This window comes from Sapajus apella, unplaced genomic scaffold (genome assembly GCF_009761245.1).
Source record: "Sapajus apella isolate SASKATOON/1434 unplaced genomic scaffold, GSC_monkey_1.0 scaffold24, whole genome shotgun sequence".
In the NCBI taxonomy this organism is placed as follows: Eukaryota; Metazoa; Chordata; class Mammalia; order Primates; family Cebidae; genus Sapajus; species Sapajus apella.
This window is the reverse complement of record NW_022436964.1, coordinates 18,972,327-18,997,004: the sequence shown is the minus strand read 5'-3', so window position 1 is coordinate 18,997,004 and position 24,678 is coordinate 18,972,327. Positions and strand designations below refer to the sequence as shown.

Here is a 24,678-nt window from a genome sequence, read left to right as displayed (position 1 = left end):
GGGTGGAGGGAAGTGGAAACCATCAATCTCAGCAAACTGACACGAACAAAAAACCAAACACTGCATGTTCTCACACATAACTGGGTGTTGAACAATGAGAACACATGGACACAGGGAGGGGAACATCACACACCGAGATCTGTTGGGGGGTGGGGACTAGGGGAGGGATAGCATTAGGAGAAGTACCTAACATAGATGATGGGGTGATAGATGCAGCACAGCACCATGGTGCATGTAAACCTATGTAACAAACCTGCACGTTCTGCACATGTATCCCAGAACTTAAAGTATAATAAAAAAGGAAAAAAAACAGGTAAAACAGACAAACTACTGCTGAATGAAGTTGTACAGCTGATGTGTGAAAATTGAAATAGCAGTCCTCATGCAAAAAAGAGATACATAAAACTCTGCAAAGAACAGTGTTTGGAATTTGACAATCCAAAATGATGGACAACCATATTTATCCCTCTAAACGACATCCCAAGTTCCTGGAAACTACAAGAAATGTTCTCAAGATGCTCTGGTATACCGGACTGTCTTGCAACTAACTTCTTGGTAAACTGAGCTAATCCCTGCTGTGACCATGAATTAAGCTAATAAAAACCTCACCAACCTCATCATATGAGCTCCTTGATCACACAAACAAGTTTAATTTGCCACTTAATCAAAAGTAAGAACAGAAAACTAAATGCAAACGTGGTTGAAGTGTTATTTTAGGGTAGCATCACCCACTGAGGCAATGAGGTCTCCTAGAAGCACAGCCTTCCTGAAGCATAATGTCTGCTCCCTCTTTTGTGGAAAAATGTTAAGACCTCATTTAATTACCTGCATGTTGGCTAGCTCAGTGCTGTTATGGGACTAATTGGTACAAATTAGTATAAGGTATATTGACACTTTAGTCTCCTATAAACTCATTTCATGTTGAAATGCGTTAAAGTCAGTTCTAAAGAAATGACATAGTAAGCTGGCATACAGCAATAGAATCTTCTCAAATCTATTCAAATAATCAGTTAAAACAGAATTCTTAAAAATCCAAGCTACTTGGTGTAGTTGGTGTCTTAATCATATTGCTTGTTGTATGTTTTACTTGTGGTTGAAACATAAAAAGCCTTACTTTGGCAGTCTCGGCCATTTTCCTGTAGATTGTACCCACTGGGACAGGAACAGGTATATTTGGGAGAGTGATCATTAATCTGTGGTGCTGGCAGGCATAGGTATTCACATCCTCCATTCTCCATGTCTTCTTTACACCAATTTTTACCTAGTCAGGAAAAAAGCAATACCATTAAAATGGGTATTCCAGTGGCTAGTATATATAAAGCTTTGTTCTACATGTGGAAGACCTGAGTCCTTGCCCCCAAGAGCTTGTCTGTTCTGTCAATCCTCCAAATGAGAGCAATATCAAGGAAGAATAAGTATAAAGGTATAGGCAGAGTGCTCTAAGGACACCAGATTCAAAGCGACCTCTTGGAGATAGACTGTGAAAGTTCTGTCGTTAAGAGATAGGTGTCAAAAAAGGAGGTGGGGAAGGGAGGTGTGGGACCAGGACTGGCTCCTACTATTGGCCCAAGGCTTAGCATGAAGGCTCAGAAGAAGGAGACTAGGTATGTTCTCCTGGTTTTCTCTTGACTTGCTCCCACAAAGCGGAAGGAAGCTCAGCCTTAAAAAGGTTTTTAGGTTTTATTTAGATAGAACCAGCCAAGTGTTTTCAGCAGGAGACAATATAGCCTGATGTGTTTGAGAAGCTACAAAATCCTGTATCACGTGTGTCACGGGGGAAAACAGGTGTTATGATCTGAATTGTGTTCCTCCCTAAGATTCATTCTGAAGTCTTTCTACCTCAGAATATTACCTTATTTGGACAGGATATTTGCAGAGGTGATCAAGTTAAAATGAGGTCACTAAGGCGGGCTGTAATTTAACATAACTGGTAGTACAGCTCATGCCGGGGTAGGCAGATTACTCGAGGTCAGGAGTTCAAGACCAGTCTGGCCAACACGGTGAAACCTCATCTCTAGCAAAAATACAAAAATTAGCTGGGCATGGTGGCTCACTCCTGTAGTCCCAGCCACTCGGGAGGCTGAGGCACAAGAATTGCTTGAACACAGGAGGTGGAGGTTGCAGTGAGCCGAGATTGTGCCACTGCACTGCAGCCTGGGTGACAGAACAAGACTCGGTCTCAAAAAACAAAAGGAACTCTGGACACAAGCATATACAGAGGAAAGATGGTGTGAAGAGACACAGTGGGAAGAGCACCATCAACAAACCAAGAAAAGCAGCTTGGAGCAGACCCTTCCGTCACAGCCCTCGGGGGGCACCAACCCGGCTGGCACCTTAATTTCAGAATTCTGCCCTCCAGAACTTCGAGACAATACATTTCTGTTGTTTAAGGCAGTTTGTGGTACTTTGTTGCAACAATCCTAGCAAACTAACAGTAGAGAAAGTTTGTAGCACAAAAGCTACTTTGGAGGTTACTGAAAAAGTCTTAGCAAGAGGGGCTTAAGGCCAAGGGGACACGGATAAAACAGGAATAAAAGCTCTGACACTTGAGGCTTGGGAGGAAGCTAGGAGCTGAAGTTGAGAAGCCATTTCTCTAAGACAGCAGAAATAAAAAAGATAATGTGTGAAACGTTTGAGGTAGGATACAGCAGGGCAAAAGTTCCCTTTTAAAGAATGCTGAGTTGCCAAGAGCAACTGACATCCAGCAGGTTCTGTGTCATGCTGCTTCCCTTAAAGTGGTTATTAAGGACAGTTTCTCCACGGTACCTGATGGCTGTACAAGTTCATGATAGACAATGATGTCTTGGGCATCGTTAAGGTTGTTGACTAGAGTGGCTAGCTCTGATCCAGTGAATTTGTTGGCACCATAGACTGCTTCATTTTCCCCATCTATCCAGTAGACACGATCCTGAAACAGAACCCCTCAATTAGCATGTACATCCAGAATTAACACAAGTCCATTTCTAAGGTCATCATCATTTACTTCCCATTTAATGGACCACGTTTATTGAATGCTGATCTGGGACACCAGATATAAAACTGTAAAAGAATCAAGTTTAGGTTAGAAGTACTTCTGGGAATTAGTGTCCAATTCGTACCAGGTTTTAAGTAAAGGCAGTTTCTCAAGCCATGCTCAGCTGCTCTTCCCTCTTCCCCATGTGCCTTTTATTTTTTCTCAAAGTGCTACAGTAGCTCAAAGGTACACACTTCGATGTGAGACACATCTTACCTCAAATATTGTTAGTGCAAGAGGATGAGCTAGGAACTCCAGAGACTTTAGTACTATCCTACGATCTTGGCCATTCAAGTCCACGCTGGATAACATGTGCAACTTAGAATCAAGCCAATAGAGGCGGCTTTTTATAAGGTCTAGGTAGGAAAAGAATTGTCATTACATGATAAGCCACTACTGCTCTGGCTTCCATTTAAAGTGTCTAATGAATTAGTATTCTACTTTCATGGTTCTTTCTGAACAGGGGTCCCAAAAACCTTGAGAAGCAGCATAGAGAATCTGTATCCACATTCATTTTTAGGGACTGACGGGATACCTGAGATTCTCAAACTAAATGACTTAAGAAATGTTACTCACATTACAGCAAATACTAAAAGAGGCTAGCATTTCTCCTCCCAAAAGCCAGAAGAAAACTGTTAAAAGCCTGCAGTTCAGGAAATGCTAAGGCACTCATGCCAGGAATACTTGGTATCAGTGTGCCCAAGACCCAAGATTCACTGAATCTGTGTCACATATTAGGCCCAACTGGACAACAGGCCAGTAATTATTGAATGCATAATTTGCTAATCCACTGTTTTACTTGTGTTGTTCAGATACTCCATCAAAAATTCCTGCTAGAATTTAGACGGAAACAGTAGACACATCTGCTAGTCCAGAATTCACCATGGAGATAAATGGAAACACTATGAAGCTGGCTGAGTGGGGGGTCAAGGAGGAAGAACATACATACCCAGTGTAATTCCGTTAGGCCACTGGATGTCCACTGTCACCAGCGGACGTCTATCAAATCCATTCATTCCTGCTTTTTCTATTTTAGCTGGTTCACCCCAGTCTGACCAGTAAACAAAGCTGTGAAGAATTAAATGAGAAATTAGCCCCAGTGGTTTCGAAGGGATAAAGTTGTAGCTTGAAACAAAAGTTTAAAGTGTGAACAGAAAACTCAAGGGAATCTCTAGTGACAAACAGCAACATTTAAGGGTCTCAATTATGTTCCAGGGAAGTAAAATTGAACATTAAGAATCTACAAGCTCATTATTAACTGTAATAATCTATGTTAATCTGACATTTAAATTCCAGCCCAAAGCCACAAGGTTATGCTTCCTTTCTAGAAGGTCGGTTCTTTCAGAGGAGTGAAAGACGAATATCCTTTAAATTTCACAGCAGGCTGGCTGACTGAGCTCTGTGAGGCTGCATGGGAGCCAGCTGTGATGACTACAGCCTTACTCAACTTCCTAAGCTGCTCTTCTAACCCAGCAAAGTATTCAGTCAAAAATTAAAAATCACTTGCATAGGAAGTGAGTGGGCAAAAGGGTCCGGATACAGCTTTTAGTACACATCAAATCAGGAATGTTAATTCATTAATGTCAACCAGCAGTCAGTCATACGAGAGTCAGATAGAGAGGACATGTCATATAAATAAGGCTGTCCCAGGGTCACTCAACTGGGGCACCACTGATATCCTGAATTCTAATTTCCAATTCTAATTCTTTGTTGTGGAGGGCTGATAAACCTTGAGATTTTAGTACTAATTCAGGTATGAGAAACCTCCTGATTTACACAGATACCATCCAAAAGGCTACATGATGGAAAACATAGACTACAAACCCAGAAAGTGGATCCACAGCTATGGAGGCAGGCTCTCGCAAGTCAGAGTTAAACAGGAACTTCCTCTTGGTTCCATCTAGGGTAGCTACTGAAATAGTCTTAGAAGCCGCATCAGTCCAGTAGATGGTCTTGTACACCCAATCAACAGCAATGGCTGCAGGATTATAGACATTGTCGATCATTTTAACATGTCTACCAACCTTGTCATCAATTGAGGCACTGAAACAGAATAGGTCACAAGAAATTTAAGAGTTTGACACCATGAGAGCATGGAGAATGGACTTTCTGCTTACAAAATGGTCAATGAATTAACACCATAGCTCACCACTCAAATTATTTAACCATGCTGCTTACTGATGCTAAATTAATAACGCTGTAGATTATCTAGTTGCTGGTATGTATTCTATATACAACAACAATAAATTTCTAAGTGAAGCTATTTGTTTCAGTATCCCTCATCTGAGTTGCTATCGTTCCCATTAAGAAAAGGCTGTACTACCATTTCTATTTGTAGCAGCAATGAATAGTTCTCAATTAACTGTGGAGAACAGGGAGAAAATATAAAAAACATGAAAGATGTCATCTTTTTTTACTTCATAGACAATTGTTAGTTTCTAATTAGGAACTGACAAAATTTAATAATTAGTGTTAGATTTAATGTCTCCAGGTAATTAGATGCTAGATGGAGCTAGACACAAAAGAAACTCCTCCAAGCTATCCCACAGATCACTTCCCAAGTGGCAATGACTTGTCAAGACACCATGAATGGAACTGAAAGTTACCTGAAGATGGCCTTTTGGCTTAGATCGGCCCAGAACAGTTTCTGAGCAGCAATGTCAGCATCGAGAGCCACAGTGTTTCTTAGTTGTTCAACTAGTTGGATATATTCTTTTCTCTCTAAGCCAATCTTCCTGATGTCTCTTCGATTAGTAAAGATCAGACTTGGCTCTTTGCCTGCAAGATGGAAGTCAGGGTTACTTAGTTTTGCTTTAAGAAGGCAGCATCTTTCTAAACCCCCTCCTCCCAGCAGAGGAGCACTTAAAAAGTAAAGGTATTATGGAATACCTCAGTAGTACCCGTTCTGGAGTTCCTGCCCCTGGGACCTGCAAGTGCTTCCTATGGTTTAGAAGGCAGTCCTGGGGTTACAGCCTTCAACAACAGGGTGGCTGGTGAATAAGTCACTTAATGGAGTTGCACTCAAGTTTTGGAAACAGTTAAGTATGCAAACCTGGTAGATATTCATGTTATTATATGCAAAAGGAATGACTAAAGCAGATGTCTGGGGGAGAGATCGCTATTTAACCTATACTGCTGTATTATGAGATAGCAGCATCGTTCTCAAGTACAATTTCATGTTTAGTTTGACTATTGTAGTCACTGGGTGTACCTTTTAGAGCACTTACTCGTAAAGGTACAACAGCCACAACAGTCCAAGTGCATTTACCTACTGCCTTGCACACACCAGTGGCAAGATCCATTTGATAGCCACGACTACATTCACACTTGTAACCGCCTTTTAAGTTGATACAAATTTGACTGCAGATTCCCGGATTTTGGCATTCGTCAATATCTAGGAGGGAAATTAGAATTAGTCTTGCTGCTCTTATACCTTACCAGGTACATACTGCCCTTTCCCACCACCCGCAGGGTCCAGGTTTTCTTCTTAGACTCACCTCCACAGGTTTTCCTATCTATCAGTTCAAACCCAGCCGCACAGTCACACTCGTAGCCTATAACTAGGTCTTTGCAGATATGGGAACATCCACCATTATTTACCAAGCATTCATTTATATCTGAAATAAAAATGTAGCAGTCACTTGACAAGTTATTTACAATTAATGTCTGTCTTTCACATTTAAAAACCAGGGTATTTGTGATAACTTACCAAGCTGGCCTGGTCAAACCCATAATTTGATTAATAACTAATCATTTATTTTATAGGTATGTGTTTCAGGGTGGATTATCTATCTCCTTAGCAAGTTACCAGTTAGTCAAGCAGCATTTATTCAAGTTTCTCTATTGCTGATCAGATACCTTTAAGGAGGTTAAACTATAAACTAGTTTGGGCCGGGCAAGTGTGGCTCATGCCTATAATCCCAGCACTCTGGGAGGCCAAGACAGATGGATCATCTGAGGTCAGAAGTTCGAGACCAGCCTGGGCAAGATGATGAAAACTCATCTCTACTAAATATACCAAAAAAAAAAAAAAAAATAGCCAGGTGTGGTGACAGGCACCTGTAAGTCCCAGCTACTTGGAAGGCTGAGGCAGGAGACTGCTTGAACATGGGAGGCAGAGGTTGCAGTGAGCCAAGATTGTATCATTGTACTCCAGCCTGGGCAACAAGAGCAAAACTCCATCTCAGAAAAAAAGAAAAAAGAAAAAAACAAAAACTGTAAACTAGCTTCTCGAACTACCTGGGCTTTTAAGTCATAAAGTTTCACTCTGAAGTCTACAGTAGAACTTCAGTACATTAAAAAGTTTAACCAGCCATCACGCGGGGGGGGCGGTCTAAACAGTGTTAGCCGTGCTGGAATGTATCAAATGTCCAGGCTCTGTACTTGGGCAACCCCTTCACTTACGACATTCTTTCAGGGGCTCATCACTCCAGTCCCTGCAGTCCTGCTCCTGGTTACATACTTTGCTGATATCTATGCATTCTCCACTTCTGCACTTGAATTTTCCAGGGCCCAAGCACTGATTGACTACAAAGAGAAAAAAAGAAGAGAGATTCCATGGGTGGGTCCGGTCAGAGCAATCCACTGCTTAACCAACAAGAAGAGATCCTTACCATTTTTGCAGTTGATTTCGTCAGAACCGTCAACACAGTCTCGGATACCATTACACTGCCTGCTACCATGGATGCAGCTGCCATCCTCACATTCAAACTGGTCAGGTCTGCAAGTTCGGGAGGCTGCAAAGGGAGGAAACACCATGGAATGAAGCCAGCAAATTGTCCCAGTTGATACAGGGAAGAGAACCGCACGTGCCATGCTAGAAGGCTACTTACGACAGTTGACCTCATCACTGCCATCCTTGCAGTCAGGGTCCCCGTCGCATCGCCATTTCTTATGGATGCACTCGCCAGAGCCGCACTGGATCTCACTGGCTGGGCACTTGGTGTGTATAACTGGCTGGCGGCCACACTGCTCCAGGGACTCATCAGATTGGTCAGAGCAGTCTGCATCATCGTCGCACACCCAGCTGATGGGGATGCAGGAGGAGGTGCTGCACTGGAACTCATGGGCGCCACAGGTTGGCGGGGCACAGTCCAGCTCGTCGCTGCCATCGCTGCAGTCATCCTGGCCATTGCATACAAAGTTCCTGGAGATGCAGCGGCCACTGGAGCACGTGAACTCATCGGGGCTACATGTTATGTTACCTATTAAGAGAGAGGATGCCCCATTCAAAGTGCATCAAGATTGGTCCTTTCAAGATTCTTGGCCCAAAATCTAATACATTGATCTTTAATCATTAATCCTAACTTACTAGTCCAACCTAAAGGCTAAAATGGAGGATTGAAATCAAGAACACAGTCTCATTGTACAAAAAATGCACACACTATAAATAAGTAGAAAAGAAATAAAGGACCAAGAAATAGTTGAAGACTGGAAATTAATTTGAGATGAGAACCACAATTAGCTGTGAAAGTGACAGTGGTAATAACAAACTGGAACAAGGGATTTCATTTTGGAAGGGAGAGATTGAGTTGTCCTTGAATCAGCATACTGCTTGTCAGGCCGGATCACAGCACTAGTTGAGAATACCATGCAACATAATATTCACAGCAAGCATTAAGATGTTGTCACCAAAAAGAGGTGAACCACATACCACCATACATGGTTCCTCTTTTTGGTCCTTTAAATAAGGATCGGGAATAACGAGTCATCTTAAACACTTTCCATTTTTAAAAAGTCATTACCAGGGCTAGAATCACCATTTAACATTCAGGTATGCTGATAATGATAAGCTAGTCCTATTGGCCAATTGGTACTTTGACTTAAATTCCTGCCAAACGTTTCAAGGTCACAATTTGGTGGCAATTAGAATAGAGACCACGACTCTCTTGGGAAGCAAAGTCTAGACTTATAAGGGAAACACTTTGGCAGCACCAGGGCTTACCAATATGGAAAACTCAATTCTAGGATTGAACACTAAAACTCATTGGACTAGGTGCAGTGGTACTGACCTCAGAAGGCGACTTCTGTACACAAGACTGGTGTTTCAACTGTAAATGCCCTGAGCTCCCTTGACTACTACCATATCAGGAGGCCCATGCTTGTCAGACTTGGGATCTGTAGATTTTAGAGGCTCTATAAAAAGGGCGGTAGCTTGAAAGAATGTTCAAAGCACTGTTTGTTCAACCTAGCGATTTTCCCAGGCCCTCACCTTCAACATGTAGCATTTTATTAAAGATTTTCCAAGATCAGAAATATGAAAGAATAGGAAACAGAGTTAGCTTTCAGAGACAGGAACTGCAACAGGAGACAAAGGTATCACCAGTTGGGTCGACTTTTCTTTGGGTATCTCAGGTAAGATGTTTATTCATGCTTCTGTGTCTTTTTTTTTTTTTTTTGGAAGAGTTATGGCAGAATCTAGTTCAGGAGCAAAGAAATGCTTGTATAACACTCAAATAATTTATTCCCACAATCCGATCAAGTTTAGACCTATGAATGTATTTGCCTATCCTACTCATCTTCTAGTTTTATTGAGCCAAAGTGCAAAGGACTCATGAATTACTATCACAACAAAGGCAAAAGCCCACACAATTGCTGCTTCCCTGAGCTACTTCTACATGGAAGTGCCTTGAATAACTTACCTTCTTATTTCTATTCGCCTAAAAGAAACACCAAGCAATTGCCAATTGCCACCTGAATGTCTTTCAGGGTTTTAGGGCAGTTATGAAGGACAACTAATTGAGCAGATAGTGAAGTCACTGAAAAGTGAGTCAATGTCAGTGCATCTTCATGCTTAGGTTAGTTTCCCCTGCCCACCCTTGCTTGAGGAAAAGGATCTTTGGGTTACGTCACTCAACACTGATCTTCTTACCACAGTTTTCTTCATCTTCTCCACTGTCACAATCATTTTCACCATCACATCTCCAGGACACTGGGATACACTGAGTAGAATGGGCGCCACAGCTGATTTCATTTATGCGGCACGTTCTCATATCTGTTGATGATATACAGTCTCAAAACAGCCTCAAAACTGATCAATGCAAAGCTGCTGCTTCTGTGCTGCTTGAGAACGCTAATACCTGTGACTCAGTAGCCTGGCACCCTGGTGAAATTTGACTAACTGGCTGAAGTTTGGGGAGCTCTTTCACCAGCTCCATTCCTTAGAAGCTATGCCAACCTATGCAACTTGGCAGTGTACCTGACAGCCTTGACCTTGTCACTCCTTCAAGGTCCCATGGCATGCTCAGTTCTGGCTTTTGTTTTACTTGGCATGGTGAAGTTTATTGGCTGGCCTGCTCCTAGACCACTACTTATCTGTTGGATATCAAGTGGGCACACCCAGATATTGTCACCTAATCTCAACTGCATGAAAGGTCAGACGTTCAAACACCTAAGAAATCTTCTATTGCCTAGATTCCTTTACAGGCCTCCTTCACAACCTCCTTTACATTGACATCTTGAAAAGCAGAAATATACCCTAATGCTTGACTTGACCAGGTCATTCTCCAGTAAAACTTGGGGCTGAATCTTTGTACAACCTGTCTTTAGCTCACAGGTTTTTAACTCACTTGCCCTGACCAATATTACTCTCCTCACTTCTTATCTAGAAAATGGAAAGTAATACCCTTAACTTCCTTTCTATTTGATTTTCTTTCATAATCACATTTCAGACCTAAATTTTCTTCATGTTAGTCCTTCTTTTTTAGCGCTTCCACCGGTACAGGCCTCTACTGACTTAAAATGAACTCTAAGGCTTTCTTCACCTTGACATTCATGTGACCTTAATTTATACGATCCCAAACCATCATTCTTTATGGTCTCATCGACTTTTTCCTAAGGACACACGTATACCTTTGCAAACCTATGAAGTTTCTCTTATTTAAGAACAAGATGTAAGATCTCCACTTTAGTAACTTCAGGTTACGTTTGTGTCAGAAGTCACCATATCACCCAATTACTAGCTACCTTACCTCTTCAGTAATAGCTTTTTAATAATATGGGAAGCTGTGATTCTAAAAGCTTATGCTTGACCCATGGGGAACCCTCACTTCTTGACTTAGCTTCCAGGACCAGAGTACCATCTGCTCAGAGTCATTATAATCAAACATTTGAAATCTATGCACCTAGTCAAGGAGTTCTTGATTGAATCTGCTGACTTCAGTTTTAAGTATTTAATAGCGAAGCTACCCAAGAGAACGTCAGTCTTGTTGGACCAGGGAAAATATTCTTTTAAGGAGGCTGACAAACTGATAATGATTTGACTGACCTTGTAGTCAGTTGACCTAAACTTTAAGGCAGGCAAAGAAAAATGAATACCAAGTAGTAGATTAAGCCATACTTAGAAATGTGAGACACCGAACAGCTTGGGCAAGTTCAAGGCCAAGGCAAGTTACACTCACGGCACTGTTCTGGGGTTTCATCTGAACCATCTTCACAGTCGGGATCTCCATCACACTTCCATCGGCTGGGAACACACTGGCCACTGCTGCACACGAAGTCAGATTCGGCACATGTCTTCTTTACTGCAAAAGTTTATTTGAAGGGTTAAAGGTGAAGTCACTTACCCACAGCCCTAGCTTCACATGAGGGCTCATACAGCATTTTGGCATGTTTTCCTTTAAAAAACAGCTGAGTCAATGGGCACTCAACCCCAATATTCAGGGGGACCTTCAGAAAAATTATTACTGTTGTTATTTTTCAGAGGAGGAAGATGCTCACTGGAGATATCTGAAGGAAACTGAAGTCAAGGTCAGACAGAGGTTGCCCATTATCTTACAACCCAGAGATACCTTACATTTAACTTCCCACCTGTTTTATAATGCTGAGATTAAGTAACACTTTCATTCTCTACATGCATTTCTTCCAAGTCATTTATTCAAATACTTCATATGTTTAACAGCTAAACATTCCATCTTCTGACTGGATCACAGTAGAACTGTTTGCTGGGGACTGAGTATTTGTTTCCCCCCAAAATTCATGTGTTGAAATCCTAACCTTCTGTATGATGTTATTAGGAGTTGGGGCCTCTGGGAGGTAATGAAGTCATGAGGGTGGACACCCCACGAATGGGATTAGCACCCTTATAAAAAGAAACCAGAGCTCTTGCTTTCTCTCTCTTTGTTATCTACTACGTGAAGATGGTGAGAAGATGGTCATCTGCAAACAAAAAAGACAGCCCTCACCAGATAGCAGATCTGCTAGCACCTTGATCTTGGACTTCTTAGCCTCCACAACTATGAGAAATAAATTTCTGTTGTTTTAGGTACCCATCTATGGTATTTTTGTGAGTGCAGTCTGAGCTGAATAAGACACTGTTCAAGGGGCATCCCTTAACAACACATGCGTTTAGTGTGGAGAATGAAGGCCAAACCCTAGTGCTAAATATTGTCACCCATACTGGTCTACAGGGGCAAAGGAGCTCATCAGGTAGAAAGGGAAGAAAACTCAATCAGTGTAACAAGAGATGTTGTATTTAGAATTCAAGGGAGAGAAGATTTTAGTCTTTCTAGCCAAGGGGTAGGCTAACATCAATCAGCTAAAAGTCACTGAAGCTGTCAGTGCTAATATCCATAACTGACTGCTAGTGTTAAAACAGCGTAAGGAAACGAATTGATTCTGCTAATTCTTCCTGGGGCAGGTCTTTCCCCTATACTTAGGGTTACCATGAGTTTGTTGTCCAAATTGGGACCATGACAGCAGAAAGGGGACACTATTATTTATATCCATAAGATAAGCATAAACCAGTGCTTTCCTAAGCAAACTGGGCAGCTTGGTCACCCTACCCATGAAGGAATCACAGAGAAGGATGAATCCTGATATAAAGTAGCTACATAGGATACCCTAAGCTTATCTTTCTTAGATTATATTCTTTCTTGCCTATATGCTTATACTTTCGACCCAAATTGCTGTTTTAAAACATTCCTCTATGACAGATATTCTGTGAAGGTAAATAAGTGAAAAATTCACAATTTGCTGAACATTTGAAAGGGACTGTTTCACATGTCACTGGTTTAAATTATGTAGGTAGAAGTCTCAAAGCTTAGAGTTTGCCCTTGGGCCATTCTGGATCAGTGTAAGATACTGTCAAGAGGAGCGAGAGTGATGACAGTTAATTTCTAGAACACAGGTTGACAAATTATGATTATCTAAAAAGGATTATCTCCCTGAATTACATAGCCAAGGAAACAAGACTGGCCATGCTAGCTTTTAGATTCATGCGTCTCTAAAATCACTGAAATACTCAAGCACTAGTGTTAATGAATTGAGTGCTATTCAAGGCCTATATTTCTTCATTTGGAGCATAGACTGGGAGGGTAAAGAAAGGATATTTGAATTGAGCCTTGAGAGACCAATAGAAATTTAGATGTGCTACAGAGGAACGGAAGTAACAGTTACGTATTTACAGTACCTAAATTGCTGATTAATTAGCTCAGCCTAACACTATAAAAGAATGAGTTATTGGGATGAGCAGAAGCACATGGCTTATAGAATCTAAGATTAAGTTGACTATGCCCGTTGACATACTGGAAATAAAGAACCCTGCTATATATTGTAATCAAGTTCCATATTAAGAGATTAGACCACAAATAGGAGGTAGCTTTGGAAGTTTCAAGTAATTCCATAGCTTTCCTCTTCCACAGAGGAACAAAATAAGCATTCAGAGCTTCCCTGACTGTAATGTTCCCAATTTCTTTCTCTATCGTCACACATGGTAGAGACAAATTTTTGCAAAAAATATAATTTTTCCCACCCCAAATGCTCTTGATTAGATATACATCTACCTGCTTTTCTTTCCCAAACTCTCCTACCATGTGGCTAATAGAGAGCATTTATACAAGACTATTTTAGAGAAATCCCAAGTTGACCCAGATTAGTTCCTACTGAGTCAGACGGTAAAAGAAGACTTTTGCAACATAAAGAGAATAATTACTTTTTAAGAAAAAGCAATGGGTTTTGCCAAATATATAGTTTAGAATAGAGGGAAAAACTGCTACTTACAACAGGAAAATAGTTGACAAGAGTAAAGACTCTCTAGGGAGATACTTAGTGAAAGAACTAAATTACCTAGGTAACCCAGAAATAGCACGGGACTCAATGTCTTGTGGAATAGATTAAATTCTCAGTGTTAAAATACAAACGATGTAAAAGTATTGCACAGGAGAATTATTCTTGGTCCTGAGACTAGATTTAAGTTTCTTCCCTGAGACTGTAGAATAGGCTTTTTTTTTTTTTTTTTTTTTTAGGGAAATACTTTATATTTCATGAAAAAAACTTAACATTATAATAGCTTTATTTGTAATTGTTTATTTCCTCTACTTCCTCTCCCTCTTCACTTCCATGTCCAATCTCTTCTTTCTTTTTAATTGCATTTTAGGTTTTGGGGTACATGTGAAGAACATGCAAGATCAGGCTTTCTTATACTTCCAAAACAGCTACTGATCTGCTCTGTGCATTGGCATGAAAACACTGTGATATTGCTCAGAGAGATCAGGCTTAGAACAAGGTCTGCCATGATGTTTACTGTATAGCATTTTAGTAACGACGCATGAAGAAGTGGGTAAGGGAATAACAAGATGGCAGTTGAGGAAACCTATATTTAGTCTCTACTTTTCTTCTGTATTTCTACCTTGCATAGTGAAAATCTTTACATAACATCTTTTCAAAGATAAATGACAATGTTAGCACTAATATTCACATACAACATTGTTTCAGAATGTTTACAACATTGAACAAAGGGATCCTAGAGCAAACTTCAGCATGTATTCATGGTTTCTAAATGTGATCTTGCCATTCAGTTCTCAGCTGTTCTGGCTTGACATGAGGTTATATAAATTGCATACATAGGCATTTCTCACAATAATCTTTTGATAGATGCTGATTGATGGATGTGACACTGTATCCCCATTCTCTTGCGGAGAGGATGTCTTCCGCCCTGCTAATGCTTTAGCATTAGCGACTATTGTAGGCAGAGAATTAAAAGAGAAGCCTTATCTGATCTTTGATCTGTGCTGGCTTGTAGTTTCTGTGTCAGGGGTTAATTAACCCCCTGAAACATTATGGGATTTTCTCATGTCCGTGGCTTGCTTTCTTTTCTAGGATCAGAGCCATCTGAAAATTAAAAGGGAAAAAAGGTCCCTTCTAAGCAATCTTCTGTCTGTCTCTATTTCTGGTCCACTTCTCCCTTCTCCCAGCTTCCTATTCCACTTGTTTGCCTGATCTCAGATAAACTAGGTCCTGTCATTTAAATGGAACAGCATCTTATCATTCCATACTCCAGCTGATAACCTCATGTCAAATATTCAATTTTATTCCTTTAGAGAAGTATAGATTCTTTGGACTCTTTCAAAGAAATTGTTAGAAGGGGATTTTATTTTCGGAATCTCAATACATTTGCAGATTGAGACATCATATTTTAACAGAATGCGTAGGTCATCAAACTCTTTACTCACCACAGTTCTTTTCATCACTGCCATCAACACAGTCTTCGTCTCCATCACATTTCCACAACAGGGTAATACAGCGACCATTTGTGCACTGGAATTGGGAGGGTTCACACTTGGCTTTTCTCCCTAGAATAAGAAGGGAACACTCAGCAAAGCAAGAATAGAGGGTGGTAGGTTATAGATCTGAGATACCTAATACCCATGGATGGGGACCTTCTCAGAAGGATACTGCAGACTCGGCAGGCTGTAACATCCTAAGGGCCAGAGTAGGATGGATCTTCAGGCAGTGACTGACAGTAATTGAGTTCTTAGCTGGGTACATGCTAAAACTAAACACTAGATTTCCCAGCCTTTTTCTCAGTGAGGTGTAGGCAAGAAACGACGTTCTGACTAATGGAATGTAAACTGAAATGGTATATATGACTTTAGGAAATGTCCTTAAAATGAGAGAGGATCCATTTTTTTTTCTATTTCTTTCTGGTACCTGAAAATTGAACATGGTGGCTGGAATAGTGATCTCGCGCAAATGGAGCCAGACCAATACAGAAGGAACCCAGATTGCCCAGAGACCACAGGGGGCATCATCTCTGCCTCTAAACGCATTCTCTCATTTTTTGAAACTACATGTGTGGCTGTAATCCACCAAGTCCTAATCTTTTAATGGCATTTCTTGTCCATATCCCTACTGTTATCCATTAATGATGTTTCTATTACAAGCACAGTGAAGAAGGAGAAGCAAGAAGAGGTTAGAGGTAGAGTTTAATGCATGATTCCTCCTCTTAGAAATGTAGGTCTAATTGGAAAAACACAGCTTTACAAAACAGCTCCAAGAGAAAAGCAACAAGAAAGTATAGTTAAGAGGCAAAGGAAGATCATTTGTAATTTAGAGACAAGAGAAAAGGAAAGTGAGGTAGAGCTGAAGATACATAGATTCTATTTCTCTGAATCTCAGTTTTCGTATGCTTAATGTATGGATATTTAATTCACACAATGGTGTGAACTAAGACTTGTAAGTGGGGGAGTGTTGGTTTTTTGCCCGGCACAGGCCAGCTAAGGTTCAGGTGCTTCCTATCATTAGCAGTTCCGTCCTTCTGGCGGATGTGATTGCTTTGCAATAAAAGGCACAGATGTGGCCGCTTAAAGCAAATATACTGCAAATATTTGAGAAAAACAGTGGAATCATATAGTTCACGCAGATTACTTAGGGAGGGTTTCCAAGCAGAAAGCCTTCCTATTTCCTGCCACCTTTCAGCATTTGCAGCTGTGGCATGCTGGCATAAGAACTGATATTACAGAGACAAGCACAGACTGGAACTCTTGTGTTATGTGCACAATACCCTAGTTGGTCTTCCTAGTGTCAGCTACTCCCTGCTGTCTGGGAGCCTTCTGTGCTTTGTGGCACTTCCCAGGGAGATTAAAATTTGGTCCAAATCAAGATGTCCATATGGGTGTGGTTACTTCCTTGGATATTAAATATATTGCTTTCAAAACTAGATGCATCACTCTGCTCCCATGAGTCTGATTAACCTAGGACCCAGCTACAAAGCAGAATGGTTCCCTACCTTCATTTCATAGCATTTTTTCATTCCTCACGTGTTTTATTGGTGGTAATATACTAGGGATTTAGCAAGGAACAAGAGGAGGGTAGAGATTGTTGTCAGGAAGCATCACCTGTTCTGTTTTATTCTGTTAAACCAAATACGAGGTACCTGGTACCTCTCCTCTCTCCCCTCATTGCCACTGAATTCTTAATATGTTTGCAATATTCTCAGTGCTGAGGGCACATGTCCTGTAGTTCTATATAACCTTACTACCTTTGGGAACTGTGAAAGTGGTAAGAATCTACCTTGAGTAATTAGAGAAAAAATGATTTGTAGTCTGAAAACATAGGTATAAGTATACTTGGAAAGATTAGCAAGGTTGCAATTAGGATACAGTGAAGGCTGAAAGCCTCTGATTTTTTTTTTTCAAAGGTTTTAGCTACCAAAGGTATTAAGTCCAAATGAGACAGAAACGTTGACATTGATATCTGCATAGTTAAAATGGGAACCCCGTAATCAGACTTGAATAGGAACTTAAAAGTCAACGTCAAATGATAGTTTCTCACCCCATGGTTAAGGTACCTGGAAGACAACCTCCTTAAAAATGAGTTTGAAGCTACAGATTTCATAGGCACTTAGAGTGGCCTTAGATTAAATATGGGCATACAGTATTCCAAGGGTGATATTTAGTCTACTGTTGCCTTAAGGTCTCTGAATTTAGTTGTAATATACAAGCTATCAACAGTAATAAATTCTATTAAAATCCCAGCAGCTCTGCTCCAAGAGTCTATAATGAGCAGACTCAGGATAGGCATCAGCATTTTCTGCTAAGAAAATATCCAAAGCCAAAAAGGAGTTTAATTTCTAGCTTTTCTCAACTCAGATATTTCCACTTTACTCCAGCTTCTGCCTGATCATCATAAAGCTGTGTTTTAACATCTCTCTTTCTCTCTCACACACACACACAACACACACACACACTCTCTCTCTCTCACTCTCTCCCCCACTCCCGCCCATAGGAACTGGTAGCAACAGGCATTAGGAGTACAGTGTGCTACTAAAATGTCCCTGTTTGTTTAAAAGAACAACATTGGGGTGGGGGTGGGAAGACAAGCTGGCTTTATAAAGGACTCTTTAAGGAGAGGCAAATAAAGACCTTAAGCTTTATGGCTATGCCTCTTCGTTTCCTAGTTTCCTAAGCACTTTGTTTTGAGGGATTGCTACTGGGCAGAAAGGGCTTCCCAATTCTGTTTAATTCTCTGCTTCCCACAGAGAGGGAGAGCTCAGACACTAAATCAAATGCCGAGCCCTTAGCCACTTGACTGGTACACTGTTAAGTTTTCTGTTCGAGTTTTTAAGAAGGTTCTACCTTTCCACCTCTGGTGCTCAGCTGGGACTGCTGCTGTGCAGAGCTCTAGGAGAATCGAATGCAGCAAATGAGTTAAGAAGCTTTTGATTTCCAGGGCTTTGGGGATTACAGGGTTGTGGACCTACAGTCCATTTCCATCCATGAAAGTTAAGTCTCAAATTCAGTATTATACTTTCATAAAGGGAACAAGTGGAGCTTGAAATCATCTACACTTGAGGTTCTTTTAATTCTTAGGGCTAAGCTAAAGCCGTAGACGCCTCAAATGATAGCTTGGATGTAGAAGTGCTAGGCACTTCTGCTCAGGTGAGAAGTTGGGGTAAAATGCAATTGTTAGTGGGTTCCCCCAAAGCCACAAGGTTTCACGAGAACCTAGAGGGGTGGCTGAAGTGGAGGGAAAGGCCACAACAGCAGGTGCCCTGTGTGTTCTGCCTCTGCCTCTACCAAGACTTTCTTTTGAATATTGGATTTTGGTGTACGAGTTTGAAAAGGGTTCTATTGATTTAAGAAACTGTCTAGGTTTTCTTCCAGCTCTAATACCTAGAATATCTCTGCTCCTTTGGGTGAAGGAGTTGGAAGTCACTTGTACCTACTCATTTATGTGGCTATTTAAATTTGTAATGAATGAATTCCTGGAGTGTCAAAAATTTCTCCCTTGTACTGTCACTTATATAGATGGAATCAGACTGTGCACGCTTACTTCAGGCATCTACGTTCTAGGGGCCTCCCTTCTCTGAAGAGTCAACATTGCTACACAGACACACTGGCAGTTCACTGGCTCCAAGAAACTCAGGGTTCTTCCTGGTGGTGTTTGTATAAATCTATGGGGTACACGAAATTTTGTTACATATATAATAAATGTATACTGACGAAGTCAGAGTATTCAGGGTGTCCATCACTCGAGTACAATACATTTTTGTTAAGTAGTCATTAAAGTTATTTCTTCTTACTGTCTGTTTGTATTCTTTAATCCACTTCTTTTCATCTGCCCTCGCTGTCTCCCCACTTCTGAGTCTCTGTTATCTTTCTGTCTACCTCCATGTGATAAAATATTTTAGCTCCCACATATGAGTGAGAACATATTTGTCTTGCTGTTCCTGGTGTATTTCCCTTAGCATAATGACCTCCAATTCCATCCCCATGCTGCTGCAAATGACATGATTTCATTCTTTTTCATGGCTGAATAATATTCCAGTGTGTATATGTACCACATTTTCTTTACCCTTTCATCCATTAATGGACATTTAGGTGGATTCTTTATCTTTGTTAGTGTACATAGTGCTGCGATAAACATGCCAGTGCAGGTGCGCCTTTGATATACTGATTTTTCCTTTGGGTAGATACCCAGTAGAGGAATTGCTGGATTACATGTTACTTCCAGTTTTAGTTTTTCGGGAAATCTACATATTGTTTTCCTTAGTGGCTGTATTAGTTTACATTCTCACCAGCAGTGTGTAAGAGTTCCCTTTTCTCCACATCCGCAGCAACATCTGTGTATTTTGCCTTTGTGGTAATAGCCATTCTGACTGGTATAAGATGATATGTCATTGTGGTTTCGGTTTTCATTTCTCTGGTGATTAGTAACGGCAGCCATTTTTTCATATATCTGTTGGTCATTTTTATGTCCTCTTGGGAAATGTCTATTTATATGTTTTGTCAACTTTTGAATGGAATTATTTGTTTTTATTCCCCCCTGTTATTTGACTTTGTATATTCTGGATATTAGTCTCCTGTCAGATAATAGTTTGAAAATATTTTCTCCCATTTAGCAGGGTGTTCTTCACTTTGTCGATTATTTCTTTTGCTGTGTAGAAGCTTTTTACTTTAATTAAATCCCATTTGTCTATTTTTGTTTTTGTGGCCTAGGCTTTTGAGGTTTTTGTTTTAAGTTCCTTGTCTAGGCTGATGTCCTAGAGAGAGACTCAGGGTTTTCAATGCATATAGAAGTCAGCCTGCCATTGTCTATTTTTCCCTGCAGGGATTAACATGGGAGAACAATATGTAAGCTTCAGTAAAAAATGGCATAGGCCTTCGAGTAAATACCAAGCCTTCCAGATGGACTACACATCTCCCTATGGGGCTCTGAGCAGCACCCGGGGAACAGCACTCCAACGTGCATGCCCAGAATATAGAGAAAGTGTCTCTGGGTACCAGGTTCACAGTACAGTTCAATCTGCACAGAGGCTCATGCTGCCACACTGCTGGGGCCCCAGGGCCAAGCATCTACATCTCGCATGCCCTTACTCATTGCTTGAGCATATGGGTGTTATTTGCTGGAATTCCTTCAGTCCATTTGTTTCGGCACTTCTAGGGCCACCAAGGGCATTTATTTTTAGTTTAGTTCACTTCTACTGCCTGCCACTTTTAATGCCAACCTTTCTATTCATAAGCTAAAACTCCTTTCAGGACAAGCAAATTTCTGAGTCAGCAAAAAAGTTTTCCTACAGGGAGGAGAGTTTGTAAGAGGCAAAGTACCGCAACAGGTGTTAAGGGAAATGCTCTGAGCTAAGCTGTCAAGCACAAAGGTTGTGTTCTGGCCTTAAAGTCAGCATCTGAAACAGTGTAAGAACCAATGTGGGCCAGGCATGGTGGCTCACGCTTGTAATCCCAGCACTTTGGGAAGACAAGGTGGATGGATCACCTGAGGTCAAGAGTTCGAGAGCAGCCTGGTTAACATGGCCAAACCCCGTCTCTACTAAAAATATAAAAATTAGCCAGGCATGATGTCACATGCCTGTAACCCCAGCTACTTAGGAGGCTGAGGCAGAAGAATCGTTTGAATCCAGGAGGTGGAGGTTGCAGTGAGCCGATATACCACCATTTCACTCCAGCCTGAGCAACAAGAGTGAAACTGTTTTGAAAAAAACAAAAAGAACTAGTTCAGGGGCTACTAAAAACTGGTGAATATGTAGGCTAATTCTTCAGAGTCACTGCTGAAATAAGTGAATTTTATAGGTCAATTGCCAGTTTTTCCATTTATATCAAATTGATCTTAGATACAACTGAATGCTTTTGTTGTTGGCCAAACACTGCTCTAAAACATGTCACCTGTTAGCCTTTAAAATTTGTAATCCTGCATGGTTGGCTCTATTATTCCTCGTTTACAGATCAGGAAACCTGTTTGGAGAAGGAAAGTACAGTCACTTGTCCCAGATCGCCCTGGGCAGAGCTAGGAGTTGAACCTAGGCACTCTGGCTCCACATACTGTGCTACTGAGCATCAGTTTAGATTTAGCTTTGCTGTTGACATGGAGGGCTGCTTTCCTTCCCCATTCTAATTTTTTTTAAATGCTGCTAGAATTCCTCAGCAAGTCTTCTAGAAAGATTACAGCTCTTGGTTTTCTTGTCTAGGGTTCAAGTCAGAGGAAAGACCTTCCATCTGTCATAGCTTGAAAATCTTTAGCTTCTGTGAGCGGTAAACTAAGTCATTCTCAAGCTCCAGTGTCCATCAGAATCACCAGGAAGGCTTGTTAAAACACAGAATGCTGGGCCTGGGCCCCAGCCTGGATTCTGATTCAGTAGGTCTAGAATAGGGCCTACATTTGGATTTCTAATGAATCAATGTTGATGCATGCTCAATTAACATTGAATTAATATTGCCAATTTCAGTCCACACTTTGAGAACCACTGCACTAAGGCTAAGCAGCTACAGATTACACCCATAATGTCAGTGGCTCTTTCATTTTCAGGGTTTTAACATATGCTAATAACACCCTCATAAGGCCTAATGTTCATCACCGGAGGGACACAGGAGATAAATGCATCTTTTACAGAGCACATGATGGTAACAATCTAAGTGAAGCCCTCAAAACTATTTTGCAGGGAAAATTTATTTGGGTGTCTTAACAGGCAGAAGTTCTTCTAAAATCTATCCTTCCCTCACTGTGTGCTCTATCTTTGATTGGCCCAGAAACGAGCCCAAATTCTTCCCTGACATTTGGCCATCAAACTCTGGCCGTGTGCAGTCCCTCCTCTCTCACCTGATCTAAATTTAAACCTCTCGTTCCTTTGCCTCCAGGCTGCTGACACATTCTCTACCCATATCAAGCAACCTAGTGATTCAAGCACCTAGAATAGCCAAGAACAGGGTCATTTCTCGGCTTACCACTGCCTCCAGGATTATGTTCCCTACTAATTTCCTCAGACTTTTCCCTATTGGCCACTGCCCACCATCTGCTGAGGCTATGCCAGCTGAGCTAACAGCTTCAAGGGGACCCACTCACTTCCCGATGGCTTTGCCCTTCCTCGTGGCTGCTTTGTCTCAGTTTGTTCATGTTGCCCTTGTCCCCTCATCCACCAGGAGTGGGCTCAGACTGTACTCATGAATGAGGCCTCAGTGCCTTTTCTGGCAGAACTACGTATGGTCTGCCTGCTTTCTCATACTAATCCCTGTCACACAGCCATCATGCAAGGAGATGAGTTCAGCTACCATTTTTCACCTTTAGACACAGAGATCCCCTAAGGCATGGCCTACAATTTACGTTTGTAACTCAGGACCTGGGGCCTGACATCCTTTATCCTCTAGGCACTAGTTGGTACTCCTGGATGCATGAGTTGATTCATTAGTTTACTAGTAAAGCGGGTCTGAACAAAAGACCTTCGTCAAAAACATTTTCCCCTGCTTTTCAGAGCTTGAAACCAAGTGTGAGTGGTTGTTTTACTAGCCGGGTACTTTGAAAGACTAGGTTATAAAGGCCCCTGTTCCCTATGCCTATGAGGGTACAATCACCTCATCTTTATAGCAATTTATCATTTCAAAATGGTGCATCTTCACATACTTGTCTGTCAGAATGAGTGTGTCAGCTTCATTTCCATAAGAAAAGAGAGATTCCCACACCTTAGAAGGTTAGCAGCAGCTAACTGGTAAGGTTAGGAGTTCGATGTATCAGACCCAGATTTTACTTGACATGTTTTAATGATCTTTGGCAATACTGGCAGTAATCCACTGTTGCTTGAATCATATCACCTTTGTAGGATTATCTGCAGAGATAGGATCATTTCTGGCTTTTTCATATAGGACTAAGTTCTTGGTGAGTTTAGGGAAACCTCATAAACTAGAACCCAGAGAGTATACGGAAACGCCAGCAATCTTCAGCTGCTATCTGTCTCTTTTACAATTAAGTCTGAAACACTGGATCTGCTCACTCATGTTCAGAGCTTCTATTCCAGGCTGTCTTTGGCTCACGGTTTCCTGCTTTGATTCCCCACTAGACTAAGTGCCACGAAGGAAGGAACCAGTGCCATGGTCACTCTGTCCCCATGCCTGGTGCCATACTGTAGGTACTCAGATGTACATCATGTGGTTTCAAGGAGATGCACAAAGATAACCAGCATCAATCTGCAACCTACTTAGTGAACCTAAAGATCAGTTAATAACTCAGATCTGGGGATTTTCATTTAAGAAAATGAAAGATTAGAGGCAGTCTATAAAATAGAAACCCTGTTTACTCACAGTATGTGGGAGAACTATTATGTTCTAATATGTGATGTAACTCACAAATGCTGTCTATTGTCAAAGCTCTGTTATGTCCCTTCCTTGGCAAACTGGAAGGCCCCCCCAACCCCATCACCTTGTCTATATACATAAAGGCTACCCAGATGCCCTGAGTTGGCAAAATCAGCTGCTCTAGCCAGTGGCCACATCTTAGTTTCCAGCATCTCTAAACTACTAAGTAGGCAAAGGATCTCTAAGCAAGCATTAAAACATTTCTAATAATCTCCATACTTACTCTCACAGGACCCAGCAGACACTCGCTTACTTAGAGACTCAAAATAACTATTGGGCCCAAGCTTTCTCAGCAGACTTCACTCAGTGGGAAAAGTATGCTAAATTTATGGTACAGGTTGAGCATCCTTAATCCAAAATCTGAAATGCTCCAAAATCCAAAACTTTTTGAGTGCTGACATGATGTCATAAGTGGAAATTCCACAATGACTTCATGTGACAAGTTGCAGTCAAAGCTGTTTCTTGTATAAAATCATTAAAAATATTCTATAGGCTGGGCGCAGTGGCTCACGCCTGTAATCCCAGCACTTTGGGAGGCCGAGGCGGGCGGATCACAAGGTCAAGAGATCGAGACCATCCTGGCTAACACGGTGAAACCCCGTCTCTACTAAAAATACAAAAAAGTTAGCTGGGCGTGGTGGCGCATGCCTGTAGTCCCAGCTATTTGGGAGGCTGAGGCAGGAGAATCCTTGAACCGGGGAAGGGGAGGTTGCAGTGAGCCAAGATCGCACCACTGCACTCCAGCCTGGTGACAGAGAGACTCTGTCTCAAAAAAAAAAAAAAAAAAAAAAAAAAAAAAAAAAAAAAAAA

At 41.3% G+C, this 24,678-nt stretch overlaps 1 protein-coding gene across 4 annotated transcripts in view; it reads right to left on the bottom strand.

Annotated features, from left to right (window-relative positions):
• Positions 1-24,678, bottom strand: part of VLDLR (very low density lipoprotein receptor) — a 43,614-nt gene that overhangs the window by 14,761 nt on the left and 4,175 nt on the right. For 2 of the 4 annotated variants that reach the window (XM_032291017.1, XM_032291018.1), the window contains exons 2-15: positions 15,463-15,582; positions 11,413-11,535; positions 9,885-10,007; positions 7,846-8,217; positions 7,627-7,749; positions 7,418-7,540; positions 6,511-6,630; positions 6,282-6,407; positions 5,620-5,791; positions 4,838-5,056; positions 3,963-4,081; positions 3,230-3,369; positions 2,767-2,908; positions 1,115-1,261 (exon numbers count right to left, since the gene is read on the bottom strand). In XM_032291017.1, the coding sequence (XP_032146908.1) occupies positions 1,115-1,261; positions 2,767-2,908; positions 3,230-3,369; positions 3,963-4,081; positions 4,838-5,056; positions 5,620-5,791; positions 6,282-6,407; positions 6,511-6,630; positions 7,418-7,540; positions 7,627-7,749; positions 7,846-8,217; positions 9,885-10,007; positions 11,413-11,535; positions 15,463-15,582 (2,169 nt within the window). The remainder of the gene's footprint in view (positions 1-1,114; positions 1,262-2,766; positions 2,909-3,229; positions 3,370-3,962; positions 4,082-4,837; positions 5,057-5,619; positions 5,792-6,281; positions 6,408-6,510; positions 6,631-7,417; positions 7,541-7,626; positions 7,750-7,845; positions 8,218-9,884; positions 10,008-11,412; positions 11,536-15,462; positions 15,583-24,678) is intronic. The other 2 variants (XM_032291019.1, XM_032291020.1) reach the window with 1 other exon arrangement.